The sequence below is a fragment of the Lates calcarifer genome, linkage group LG14 (assembly GCF_001640805.2).
Source record: "Lates calcarifer isolate ASB-BC8 linkage group LG14, TLL_Latcal_v3, whole genome shotgun sequence".
Lineage (NCBI taxonomy): Eukaryota > Metazoa > Chordata > Actinopteri > Centropomidae > Lates > Lates calcarifer.
Genome location: NC_066846.1, coordinates 2275195 through 2289278, shown reverse-complemented (window position 1 = coordinate 2289278; position 14084 = coordinate 2275195). Strand labels below are relative to the sequence as shown.

Sequence of the window (14084 nt, the reverse complement as noted above, 5' to 3'; positions counted from 1 at the left end):
TTCAAATGGATTTCCATGACCTTGTATCAAGTCTAGTCTCTTGTCTGTCTGGAATGATAAAATGTTCATGTGGACCAGAACCAACATCTAAATCTACTATTTCCACAGGCTGTGCTGCTCCTCTCTGTTGGCCACAGTATATGGTAACACTGGCTTTGATTGTTTGCTTCACCACTTGAAAACATTTCATTATTTGGGACAGGCACCAGACATCTGCCAGAACAGATTAAGAGTTCTAAATAAGGTTTTGATTTTGCATAGGGAATGAAATTTGACCAAATCATGGAGTAACATAGTGTTGTGGTCACAAGTGGGGCCCCTGAGAGAGAGGGAAAAAGACAAAATAAAACAAATGTCATAGCATTAACTTTCTATTGTACAACAGCTGGGTCTGATGACTCAGTGTCACTTTTAATGTACAATGCCTCTGATCAACAGCAAACAACATTACACCATGACCAAATGACAGCTGCGCGCTGCGTTCCCTCCCCCTGAAAACCTTCAAAGTAAAAATTTTCGAGTCGATCGTGAACGCATCGCGATAGAGTAGTGTGGTGTTTTGGGGGGGGGGCTGCGGGGAGCGGGGGACGTACACATGGACCTGCCTCCTCAAGAAGACATGCAGTGTTTGCCCTCAGTCCTCAGTGTGCTCTCAGCCCGGGAGGACCGCGGTCTGTCAGGATGGAGGACATCTGCTGTGAACACCCTGCACCAGCTGCTCCACTGACGGTCCGGACTTTGCGAGTTCTGCGCGTCTTTTGACGAAAACCACACAAGTCGGAGGGATGACAGACAGACAGGCTGTGTGCAGTGACAAAACCTCCGTGTGGTTTTATGAACATCTAGTTTTTAAGCTTTAAAAGTCAAACAGCAGCTGCTCGAGAGATGTGCTCGGTTTCCACGTGCATTCACAGACAGTGTTATCGCCTCTGATTTTTCTCCGCAAACCGCGAAGCTGTCAGTGGACCGTGTGGTTGGAGAAAAGACTTGAACGCGATGCGAACCCGATTTCCAAGTGTTGCTGTTCCCCCTGAACATGTGCAACACGCCGCCGCCCGCACGCGCCGTCCCGCCGACCGACAGTAACCGCTCCCGTGGCTCTAAATCAGGCTGAAACATGTTTATCTTGTGGGTCCCGGTGAGTTTATTCCTCAGCTTCATCATTTCTCAGACGTGGAGCGTTCAGATGTCGTGGGAAAACTGGAACGCCGAGCTGCGCAACCGGGGGAACGAATTTGACAAACCCAGCACCCAGCCTCACATCATTTTTATCCTGGTGGATGATCAAGGCTTCAGGGATGTTGGGTACCACGGCTCCGAGATCAAAACCCCGACACTGGACCGGCTGGCAGCGCAGGGAGTCAAATTGGAGAATTACTACGTGCAACCGCTCTGCAGCCCCTCCAGGAGCCAACTCATGACCGGCAGGTACAGTGCAACACCCCACACACACTCCTAAAGCCCCACCAATCTGATACCTCCACTGCATGTCTTCGTGGTGTTCAGGGGATAGAATATCTTATAAGGGGGTCCAGGCAGCCCGCCAGGTATCTAACAGAGGGTCTTTGAGATAGAAACAAAAGCTTGGAAACTCAGTCAGCCAGCTGAAAGACAAGAGGTTATCATCCATCTGACAGTACACTCCAGCTCCATGTAGTCTCCTGATAACCAGGATTAATAAAACCCTGATATGTTACTGAGAGAAGTGCGACATGGCTCTGCTCAGTCCACGTTAAAGTGTATTAGAGTTCAGTTTTAACTTTAATAATAGCAGATTAATAAATAATAAAGAACAAAAGATACAAGTCAGTGTAAGGAGGATGACACACATTCACACCTAAGAAATAAGATACATGATAATCAAATAATGCCATAATTGAATCATTTCTCATTTAATGTGAGCTGATCGAGCTTCATGCAGTAGCAGTATGGATAGTGAATGGATAGATTGATGGATGTCTCCTGAGTATTTTTTATCCGTATCTTTGAGTATACCTGTGACCACTTCCTTTTCTATGGAGCATGGATAGCAGTCCTGCCACTGCGTTTCCATTTCATACACACTGCTAAAGGAAAGCCATGGTTTTTAACGAGCTGGATTTTTATTTTTGTAGCTCAGGATATCCATTCTACCAGTTATGGTAGAATGTGCTGCCGATCAGAGCAGGGTGTACTCCAGGAAATTTGTTACTAGAGGTGGTACACACTGCTATCTCTACTTGTCTTAAGATTTTCCAACGTGTAAAAACTATGTGGAGGAAAATAAAACCCGGGTTGTATGGACTGTAGTATGAGAGTTTGTCTGCTGACAGCGTTTAGTGTTTAGTAGTTTAGTTTTTGACTCTTAAGGATGTAATATCACTTCTTAACAAATCCCTTAGTTTGATTTCAAAGGTCAGTGTTGGCCTTTGAAAGAGTAGTTGAGAAACCATTCTCACCTCTGCTGTGGAGCTTTTGGCCCTACCACGTGTTGTTCATCAGCAGATAAGATTGTTGAACTAACAAGACAAGAGGACTTTCACATGCTCAAAAACAAAAAGGAAAATCTAACCATCTACAATTCTACTGAGGAACTCCAACTCCACCTGCTGATGAAGATCTTGTGATGTGATCAAAAGCTCCAGAGCAGTCACTAAATGGATCATGACGGTGAGGCTTTTTTGTCAGAAACTCAAGATACAACAAGGAACATGACATCAGCACTCAAACCCAGCATTCGTGACCCTGAACCTCCCATGTCCCATATGCACAAGACTGAAGGTTTTTTCGAAAGTTCATTCTTGAAGCAGTAGTTTAACAAAAATCTTAACGCAATGGTCACTTACTGACCTCCTCCTGATCTCATGGAACATAATGTACTGGACTTTGCTTCAGGTTTTCAAACAGAGTGAATGAGGTGAAAAGAACAGGTGCCTGCAGGTGTTCTAAAAACAATGGTAGGTTAGTTATTGTAGTTTCGCTGTTGATTTGACCTGATTTCTGCAATTTGCATCAAACATCATACTCCTAACTCAAATCTCAACAAAAAGACATGATACACATCTTTTTTAGATTCAGTGTGATTTACCAGAACCATTTAATTCCAGAACCTGACTGACAATCATCATGCTTTTAAGTTTTCTTCAGTATCAGAGTAATCCAGTGGTAGTTGTTTCTACACCAATGGATACACTGCAAACAGGAAATGCTAACTGATAATTCTGCATATTTTTAATGGTGCTAATTTGCCAAAAGGTAAACAAATATGAGATTAAAAACTGGGCTTAACTTGTGGGCCAGAGCTCACTAACTGGCTTCATGCCAACTTTATTGCTACCAAATTATACAAACTATAATTCAAAACTAAGAACATGATTATGGGGCGATTCTGTTTGAGTGGGGGCCCATAGTGTCTGACTCTCAGACTCCTGTTCCAGAAAAAGCTTGTAATTGGGCTTTGAGGGAAGATTTTTATCAAAAATATTTCTAAGTGTTTCCAAATTAGGCAGCAGCAGTGTTACCTTAGCAACCACTTAGTGTTTCAGAGGGCGGCAGAAAGCTGTAAAGAGATATTAGAGGGCGAGGCTGGCTAACGTGTACAGTATCATGGGGGGTCAGTTGTGGTGTGGCTTTGTAGTTTGCTTATAGAATGTTTCACATCAGCAGTTTTCCTCTTTGTACATGCAGCTCTGCAGGGTTTCTCCTCCACTGCCTCCACCATCTGTTCTGCTCCTTAGCAGAAAAGGAGGAGGCTTGCTGGGCACCAGTGTTTTTTGGCAGGCCTCCGAGAGAATAATGGGAAAAGTGCAGCCACCTCCTCGTTCTTTTGCCCTCTGTGAGCTGCTCCGATCTCTGTCTGGAGAAACAAACACAGCTAACATCCATGTGGAAATGTAGGTGTAGATTCAATTATGTTTCCAGGCTTGTATTCCTGAGTGGATGGTTGCAGAGGAGTATGTGTGTGTGTGTGTGTGTGTGTGTGTGTGGTTGAGTTTGAGTGAAAGAGCACCATCCATCCGTGTGTTAACATTAAAACATCAGCAGTCTGTGTCAGCTGGACACTCACTAAAGTTCTTTCAAGTCTTTTTTGGCACACCAGCAGAGACTTGTCAAGGCAAATATCAGACTCAAAGGATTGAGTCCAAATCATAAGAGCCTGATTAAGTTTTTACAGGCTGTTTAGACTGGTTACCATGGCAACCACCTGCATCTGAACCCAGCTGCGTACACACTGCATATAATCAGATTTTATTATGACTTTATTTCTTTTTCTATGCTTGCTGAAGATCTTTGCTATGGTCAACTCATAAATGACTAAATATACCCAAAGGATTACAGAGTCAAAGTAGTGCTTGACCTGGCTTTCACATCATGTTTGACAAAGCCCTAGTAAGACAGCATGGACACAGGATACTATAGTGGCAGGTGAACTATAACCCTGTAGTACCAAAAAATACATTCATGTTCATTGAGTTACATCTGTGTATTCAGAAAGCTATCCCAGAATGCACTTGGCTGAGAGGCAGATTACAAGTCTATCACAGAGAGATAGTTAAATTATGTTTTGTATGCCTTCATTTGTGGTTTTGCAGTGATGTGTGTCAGGGCTGTTTCTGGGGGGTTCACTAGCCTTTACTGCAGCTGACAAGATGTCAGGATTAAAAAGGTTATAAAGAGTTAGAGTTCCCTGAGCTTTTGGAAAACTTGTTAGGATATGACCTTTACGAATCTATAAGGTTACCAAAACCAAGAGAGTGAAGATAAAAGGGACCTGGCAGCAGTTGCATGCATCTGCTGTTGGAACCGTAACGAAGCGCTCTAACCTCCCAGTAACGGGAGCTTGAGAAAAGATTTCCACACTGTCCGTCCCCTGGGAAACTCATGGCATCAGAAAAATTTCAACCTGTCTGGTTTCCTTTAAGCTGCACTGATGAGATTAGAGGCTTAATGTCAGAGATTTCCTTCAAGTTTGGAGTTGTTGCACTTCTCAGCCCGTCACCCTCCCACTGATCTTCCCTGATCAGATGATGTGGATTGCCAAAGGCTGGGGCAGAGGTTGCTCCTCAGGCAGCCCCTAAAATTGAAAAATGTTACATATGTTGGTGGAATACTCACATGACATGGAGAACAAATACTTCTGAAACTTTTCCACTTGTTTTGGATCCTTTGTAATTAAGTAAACATGCTTCTGAAGTGTCAGAGATGAATGTTCCAGAGCTTATAAGCCATAATAACTTACCTGTCTGGACAAATCTTGCATGCAGACTTTCTGGCAGTAAATCAGTAAATCATAAGTGCACCTTTCTCCCACAACTGTCTTACCCTTTGAACTTCTTTTCTTGACTCTTGGTCAGCCTCACACCTGCAGGTAAGACTGTGATAAATACACACAGTAAATTATTGCTGTTTTACTGTTTCCATTTACATCTCAGTCAAGGGTAAATGTATCACACAGATGGTCTTCATCTTGTCATCATAGTCCCCCCCACCCACCTTTTCCATTGGCCACAGGTGTTTAACCCATGGTCACTCTTTGTCAACTGAAGAAAACCAGGATCAAATTAAATTTCATTATCAGTCTTCTACATCACTGAATGAGCTACCGTCCATCAACAAACAAAGATGAAGAATGCGTTCTGGGGTCCTAGGGCAGTGAAGTGCAGATCTATAGCAAGGATAGCAGCTTAGTTCCAAAAAGCTCCTCTGTCATCCTTGAACACTGCGCTCTTATATTATAGACCTCTGGATCTGAATCTGGTCCTAACCACTAGGAGAGTTGGGTCGTTTGTTTGCTTAAAGCAGCTCTTTTTCACTCTGCTCCTCACCCGTCTCCTACTTATTCACACACTTCCCATCTGTCCACACTTATCTCAAACCCGTCTTAGCCTCTCGGTCACCCTTTACTTGTTGTTTCAGTGATCTGTCACTCTTTCACTTCTCCCTTTCACCCCACACTGGTCTGTCCTAGAACTCTGGGTCGAGTTGTGCAATGTAGAACCAAGCAAATGGATGTTAAAGGTGGCAAATAAGCAAAGTTTCTGGAGAGGTTGGTGTTCATTTGTGGAAAAAGAAGTCTTGACAGCAGATTTGTTCATCAGCTGTAAGAAATAGAGAACATAGGAGCACAAAGGCTAAAGAAGGGGCAAAACTGAAGGGAGACATTCAAAGATAGCAAGGAAAGTAAATGAAGAGCTAAGTAAGATGAACTACTCCTGGGCTGACTTTGATTAAATGCAGAGTGCTGGGTTGAGGCTGCTTATTTGAACCATATGTGTAGAACACGTGGAGCAGGAATATAAGAGAAGGCCCCGGCCTGGGCAGCAGGTCTGCTCAGGAACCTCTACAACCTCAGTGGCTGGAGCAGTGGCCAATGCACTTGTCTTGTGGGGCTTGAGCGATTGCCTGCGCTTGGTGATTCGAGTTTAATGGCGTGTGTGATTTGTTGGCCTTGTGGCTCAGCGGTTGTGTAAATAAACCAGAGAGATAGCGTGATTACAGCAGCGTTTAAGACCATAACTCTGCTTTTTACTTGACGAATGCGACAGCACCCTTTACCCTGATAAGATATGGAATTGAGCCACTGTCTGTTAGAAGTGTTTCCCGTGTGTGGCTGGACAAAGGATGCAGAGATGTCTGACCCCAGATCTTTGGCCCCTGTGCTGTGGCAGCCCATTCATGCCTGGCTTAGTTAAAAAAAAAAAACAAAAAAAAACAATAAATCATCTGGAGGTACTGCAGAGAAGGAGGAAAGTTCTCCAGGGGGCAGTAGTTACTGCAGTCATTATTTTAAGGTTTCATAAATACTGAAGACCTAGAGCTGTCCTTCACATTCCCCAAAACCTGCAAAGTCAAGACCTAGTTTCCTTGTGAACTCCCTCACATGTCAAAGAGAAACAACACAGGGATACTTTGAAAAGTCTTTGCGCTCCACCTTGTACCATTCTCCATCAAGACCTCAGGTTGGTTTGACTGATTTGTGGAGGGATCACAGGCTGCACTTAGCATGACATTCTCATTACACGGCTGTAACCTTTCGGTATGTGAACACCACCAAACCTGCAGGAGCTGTGGAAGCAGGGGCTGGGGCTCTGAAAGGGTCAAATCTTAAACACACACGTATGTGTCTTAATAAATTTGCACATGTATCTGGTCTCCATTTTTGTTCTTTCTTTAGTCTCTCTGAGTCGAATCATCCATTGTTTTCACTTTTAAGTTATACAAGGTCTTTTTCTCCCAGTACTGGCACAGATGCAAAAGAGCTTGACAAATAAAAATAAATGAAGTGAAGGGCAGAAGTGGAAAAATGATCCTTGTATAAATGAAACGAATACAAAAGGAGATTGAAGATAATGGAGCGTATTACATCCAAAAGTCATTTTATAGACATTTATGGGCTAGTAACAAGTCTAAATGCACCAAGTACTTTGTGTGTGGAAAGTCTGGAGAGATTATGGAGAACGAGGCTTTACAAGTACTCACTCTTCTTGGAGTTAATTATGTATTATGTGGATTTTTTCAACAAAAGAGTGAAGACAACAAGCTTCTTTACATCTTTTTTTCCTAAAGAATCACATTCCCATACCAGGCTTGGTTGACGACAACGACTTGTTGATGTTGATGTCTTACCCACAAACACATGTTGGCTTTTCTTCTTCCCTTCATTCCCTTCCCTTTCTTAGTTCATTGCATTTGAATCTCATTCACTAATGACAGAGCAACAATACCTCCTCTATCCCCCAGTGTGCATGTTTGTAGTTGGGTTTCAGAGCGCTCCCTGCTTAGACCACCAAGTGACAAGAAATTCTTCTCATCGCCATATGAAACCAAGACTCTCTCTTGGCTCCCACCAGGGCCAGTGTGGTCTCATTTTGAATTCATTGACCTGACCTCAAAGACGAATAGAGGTATCAAATTCAGAATTGCGCTGTATTATTATCCTGAGGAGTTAAACATTTTAAAGGTCCTGGGAACCGGATTTGAATCCATGGGAATCAGTTTTGCCAAGTGGTAAACATTACACTTTTCTAACTTTCCAAAAGTTTTGGAGGCATCAAACCCAGATGTCATTTTGTTTTGGCAAAACACAGTGCATTACAGTGTAATTCTCTCCAGAGGACAAACAGCTCTTCCCCCAGGTTTGTCAAGAATGTCTCCACTAACTGCAGCTGGCATTAGAATATGCTGGTGATGAGGTGGGTCAGTGATCAGTGGAGGTAGTAAGAGGCTGAGCTGTTACACACAGACATACTCCACACACACAGTGTATATTGCTTCCAAGCAGTAAAATCAGCACATTGGCTTTTTAATAACTCACAGTGCCAGATGCAGAATTGACCCTCCATTCTTAACCTACAATCATTATGTATACTTGTGCCAATTTATAATTCATTAGTGTAGTGATAGCTTAACCAGAATTATCATCAGTCTGAAAGCTAGCACTCATATGAGTGCAGTTAAAACAAGTCCTCCAACCTAAATGACCACAGGCACCATAATAATAATAAACATATTTAAGGTGGAGGTCAAGTTAAAAATCAAGTGTCTCTGACATAAACTGTAAAAAATACACTAGACTGAAATGTTTGAATGGTGACACCAAGGCAAGAAGTGTTGCTATGAATTCTCATTACCTAAAATAACCAAAGATATTTGACATTTTTATTGCTGGTGATTGTTTTATCATAGATATCCTGAAACAGAAGCTTGTATAAACTAGCTCAAATGATGATCTGGCTAACTGTGCTACATGCAGGGGTGTGTGTGTTTGCTTGCAGTGGCAGTCTGTGATTTTATGGGGACAAGTCCCTAGTGTATTGTTTTTGTTGAGAGTAGGTCTTAGGTTTTAAATCAATGAGTTTATTGCAGGCTTTGGAACGTTGCACTCACCACAAGGTGGTGTAAACCTTGAAGGACTTTTGCATTCTCCATGGGGAGTAGAGCCTCACAAGGCCTGACCAACCTTCTGGTTCTCTTCCAGCTGAATACTCCTTTCTGGAAACCTAAACCAGACACTTATTTTCACTCCCCTTCCCTGGTGACAGCTTGACTGCACACCGCTAACCTCAAGAGAGAGCAAGGGAGTGTCAAAAGAGGGAAGACGGTAAAGAGGCATCTGGCTGCATTGGTTCCTTGTCTCCTGGGTGTCTTTCTTTCACTCACAGCAGACATAGAGAGTCAGACAGAAATGAAGTCAGAGTTCGTTGTGTTCATCTTCTGAGAATTGCTTCCAAAGTCCCAGCTGAGCTGCCTCACTGAGAGCCAAAAACACAGTCAGTCACAGTCTCTGTAATGATAAAGTTGGCTTGGCTGCTTCAAAGTCAGACCACTAATCCCACAGCTCATAGTTTTGATTGCAGGACACTCAGACCTGATCCACACAGCCCAGAATATAATTATACCTGATCCAGAATGCGGTAGGCTCAAATAGAAGAACACCAACTCTGGCAGCAGTATAATGGACCACCAATTATGGAGCATCTGCATTTAGGAAGAGTACTAAACATAATTTTTCCCCGCACCTCACAGTCCACACTGATTCTGATGTACCTCATGATCAGAGCTGAGAAAGCTTGGATCCACTTAGGATTAAGCATAATTAAACATACTGACTGGGACCCAGAGCAATAGAACAGACCTACCCAGACCCAGTTAGACTAAATGAAATACTTCAACATCTTGGGCAAAATGCAAAGGTCACAAAATCCTCCTTCTAGCATGTCACATGTTACATTTGTTTAATCTGTACAAATACCAACCAAGAAACAGTGCAGCACATAACCAGAAATAGTCATTTTTACACCTCTGGTTAACCAGCCTGATATTTAAAGGGCAGCTATGAGAGTGGATCTTCTAATCTACTCTTGGCAAGAAAGACAAAGGGTGGATTTTCTAAAATGAATTATATTTAAAATGAACTATAATATAATTAGGCCCAGCCCAGCTTGGGACAGTGGTTGGGCTTTGCTTAGAGAGCTGCCTGAGGTTTAGTACTGTTACCTAAACAATGCTGTTTTTTGAAGCCAACAATATTTTAGAGTTGAAAAATCCATGATAAGGATGTATGAGCTAGCATTATTTACTTAAACATTTTTAAGGGATTCAATCTAACTATGGAAAAACATTTTTTAATTTACTGCACACTTTTGCATTTTCCTGCCACTTATGGATATATATATATATATATATATACTGGTATCAGGTTATATATTAGCTAGTCCAATTAATATGTTGCGCTTTACTTTTGTGATACCTCATTTTAGGGAATGTAAACATGTTTTAATAATTTTTTCATTTAACAAAAGCATTGAATGTGAATTCTCAATACTTTCACTTTTGATACACCATGCTATAATTGCATCTCAGTCAGTACACTAACATGTTGAGGTTCACTGAGTCAACAAGTTATCAGGGACAGATGGAACATCCCTTCATTGGAGTAGAAATCTAGCTGAAATCTACTTCAGATGTTAATGTTTTACAGTATTGCTTTTTATTTGCTTTTGTCAGGCTTATCAAGGAAGCTTTTACTTCACTTTATAAATTTCTTCCAAAGCACGTCATTGGTGACGTTCTCAATCCTTGAGTAATTGATGACGTGGTGGTGTGGGAATGGGAGAGTCCAATGGGTGGGGGGTATTTGGTTAAGTCAGAATCAACAGTTCTTCTAAATGCCTGGAGATATACTGTCATATGGTAATTTTGTGCTAAGTGACATTAAAAGTCAAATAAATTACCCCAGATTGTGGGCTGACTTAATCCTTCCTTCACTGCCAAAAGCACTTACAAGTTTACTTTTGCACTTAATGTAAAAGTTCCTTGATATAAACTGCAGTGTTTGCCCTTCACTTATCAATAGTGTGTGCTTTGCTGTTAAGATAGCTCTAACAGCATCATTAGCTCCAGGTCACAACTCTGCTTCCTGTCTGGCCTTGAGTGACAGGTCTTCTGTTTTTGCTCTGGGCCTCCCCCTTCCACCTACCATTAGCCATTCACCTCCTTGCACTGCACTGTTAGACGTCAGTTGAACATTGCTGTGTGCTTCGGTTGCCAGCCTATAAGCAGTCCTCTGTTCTCTCAAATGTGTTTGCTTTGGACAGGATCCATTGTAATTAGAATTGGATTGAATAATGTATCAGTGTGTAATTTCCATACAAAGATTCTCTCTTTAACTAGACAACGTACTGCCTTCAAATGGTCTGCGAGGGAAGTCTTTTGTGGGAGGAAAAAATCTAGTCTTCGATTTTATACACACACATTGGCAGTGTTTTCAGTGTTTAGATTATTTTATTGAAATGTCATACAGTAGCATGTGAACATTTTTTAAATGAACTCACGCAGCAGGCCCTATTATCCTATCTGGACCAGTTTATGAGCTGGTGTCCAACTCTTGACAGTTTGAGCAAAGAATATAGAGGAAGGCCTTTCAGCGTTTTTTGGAAATACAGCCAGGTCATAAATGTCACTTAGTAGGAGAGAGCAAAGTAAAGGCATAATATCATCAGATGTAATGTCATGGCAGACTGAATCATGGCTTGGTTCCTCTCACAGTTACAGTAATTATTTTTTGTTCAGTAGCTAAGGGATATGGTACTCAATTCTGAGTAGCACGTTTAAAGGGACAAAAATCCCTGCAGTAAGTACAGTTTTTTCAGGCACTTTCTATTTGATGACCAGCTCTCATCAAAGTTGCATATTTCCCTAAAATTGATCATGTCTCTGACGAGGTGATATCTGTTCTTGTTTTTCAGGTATCAGATCCACACAGGCCTGCAGCACTCCATAATTCGAGCTACCCAGCCCAACTGTCTGCCCCTGGAAAATGTCACCCTGCCCCAGAAGCTCAGGCAAGCAGGATACTCCACCCACATGGTGGGCAAATGGCACCTGGGCTTCTACAAGCGTGGCTGTCTGCCCACCCAGCGTGGCTTTGACACTTTCTTCGGCTCCCTGCTAGGAAGCGGGGACTACTACAGTCACTATAAATGTGAAGGACCCGGTATGTGTGGTTATGATTTGTATGAAGGGGAGGAGGCAGCTTGGGAACAGGACCGCGGCATGTACTCTACTGTGATGTTCACTCGTAAGGCAATCAGTATTTTAGCCAATCACAACCCTCACAGACAGCCTTTGTTTCTCTATTTAGCCTATCAGGCTGTTCACTCCCCACTGCAGGTTCCTGCCCGCTACCTCGAGCGCTACAAGGGCATTCCAAACTTGCATCGTCGTAAATATGCCGCAATGGTGTCCTGCCTAGATGAAGCCATCCACAACCTCACAATTGCGCTAAAGCGCTACGGTTATTATGACAACTCAGTTATAGTGTACTCCTCAGATAATGGGGGTCAGCCATTAGCTGGTGGAAGCAACTGGCCCCTCAGAGGAAGTAAGGCCACCTACTGGGAGGGTGGCATCAGGGCGGTGGGCTTCGTTCACAGTCCCCTGTTGGTGAACAAAGGGACAAAATGTCGATCTTTGGTTCACATCACTGACTGGTTCCCCACACTGGTGACCCTGGGTGAAGGGACCTTAGACGAAGATCTAAATCTGGATGGGTACGATGTCTGGGAGGCCATCAGTGAAGGCCGCCCGTCGCCTCGACAGGACATTCTTCATAACATTGACCCAATCTATATCAAAGCCAAGAATGGTTCATGGAAAGCCGGGTATGGCTTATGGAACACAGCCATCCAGGCTGCACTCCGGGTGGGCCACTGGAAGCTCCTGACAGGTGTTCCTGGCTACAGTGACTGGGTGCCCCCACAAACCTTCTCCAACCAGCGGCTAACCAATCGCTGGCATAATGAGCGCGTCCGTTGGGACAGGGGTAAATCCATTTGGCTTTTCAACATAACTGCCGACCCTTACGAGAGAGTGGACTTGTCTCAGCGCTACCCACATATAGTGAAGAAGATGCTAATGCGGCTAGCACAGTACAACAAGACTGCAGTACCTGTACGCTACCCAGCCAAAGACCTGCGTTCTAACCCTCAGTACAACGGGGGCGTATGGGGACCCTGGTACAAAGATGAGAGGGAGGAGCAGGAGGAGGAAGAGAGATACAATAATTTGTTCACCAACCATCTTGGAAAAAGAAGGTGGAAAAAGAAATCAAAGAACAGAAAGCTGAAAAGGAAGGTAGAAGAATAGCTTACCCCTTTTGTGAAAGACTTCAGTTGCCTTTTCTCAGGGATTGATACTTCCTGTTTCAGGATTGTCCTAATCAGACTCTGTAACTCCAGTTAGTTCTAACTTGACTCCACTTTATACTGTATGAAAAACAATGCGGATGAACTTTTGCAATGCCTCAATAGAATAAGGAGAAGATCCACTTGTTCAAACACTACTGTCATGCCCAGACACAGCTAAGACCTCATGTTAATGTTAGGGGCATTTAAAGAATGTTTATTTTTCTAGATTGTGTTGCATGCTTGAACTGTTGTCACCTTTGGATTGTTCTGTAGATTCATGTTTCACTTAGAATAGAAAATCAATTTTCCTAGACAGTTGCCATACATTTTGGTGACAGAGAAATAAAGTAAGACATAGTTCTATTATGTTGTTGATTGCAGCGATACAGTGTCGTGGAAACAGATGTAGGATTTGTGTGATGTGTGACTTGATGTACATTGGTTTTATAAGCACAGTCTGTCTGAACCTAAGAATAACAGATTTTGTTCCCTCTTTAAGATGATGTCTGGTCCGGCACCAGGCCAACCTGAATGTAAGACAAACTAACAAAATAAAAGCCCCAGACACAAAGCTCTTTGTCTCCTGCAATCTCTCAAGCCCTGTCTGGTTTGCATTTTATTACAGCCAAATTTCCTTCATTGTGATGACAGTAAATACTCTTGTAACTGGAAAAGTTTTAACATCTCCTTCATTTTTAGAGGCTGAGACGCAGCCACTAAGCACATTTATTCATGGAAAATACACTACAGTGGTGTGGGGTGTGTGTGTGATAAAGACTTCTTGCAGTCATTACAAAAATGCCTGCCTCATCAATCATGGTGTACTACGCAAGAAGTTGTGATCAAGGAAAAAAGAGACCGAGGAGTGAACGTAACATAAAATAAAAACTATATTTTTCATGTCTTTGTTGCTTGGCA

At 42.7% G+C, this 14084-nt stretch overlaps 1 protein-coding gene across 1 annotated transcript; it reads left to right on the top strand.

Moving 5' to 3' along the window:
- Positions 1-577: 577 nt before the first annotated feature.
- arsj (arylsulfatase family, member J) lies at positions 578-13737 on the top strand. Its single transcript, XM_018674322.2, has 2 exons — positions 578-1428; positions 11727-13737. The coding sequence occupies exons 1-2, from the start codon at positions 1118-1120 to the stop codon at positions 13123-13125; spliced, it is 1710 nt and encodes a 569-aa protein (XP_018529838.1). The 5' UTR covers positions 578-1117; the 3' UTR covers positions 13126-13737.
- The last annotated feature ends 347 nt before the right edge of the window (positions 13738-14084 follow it).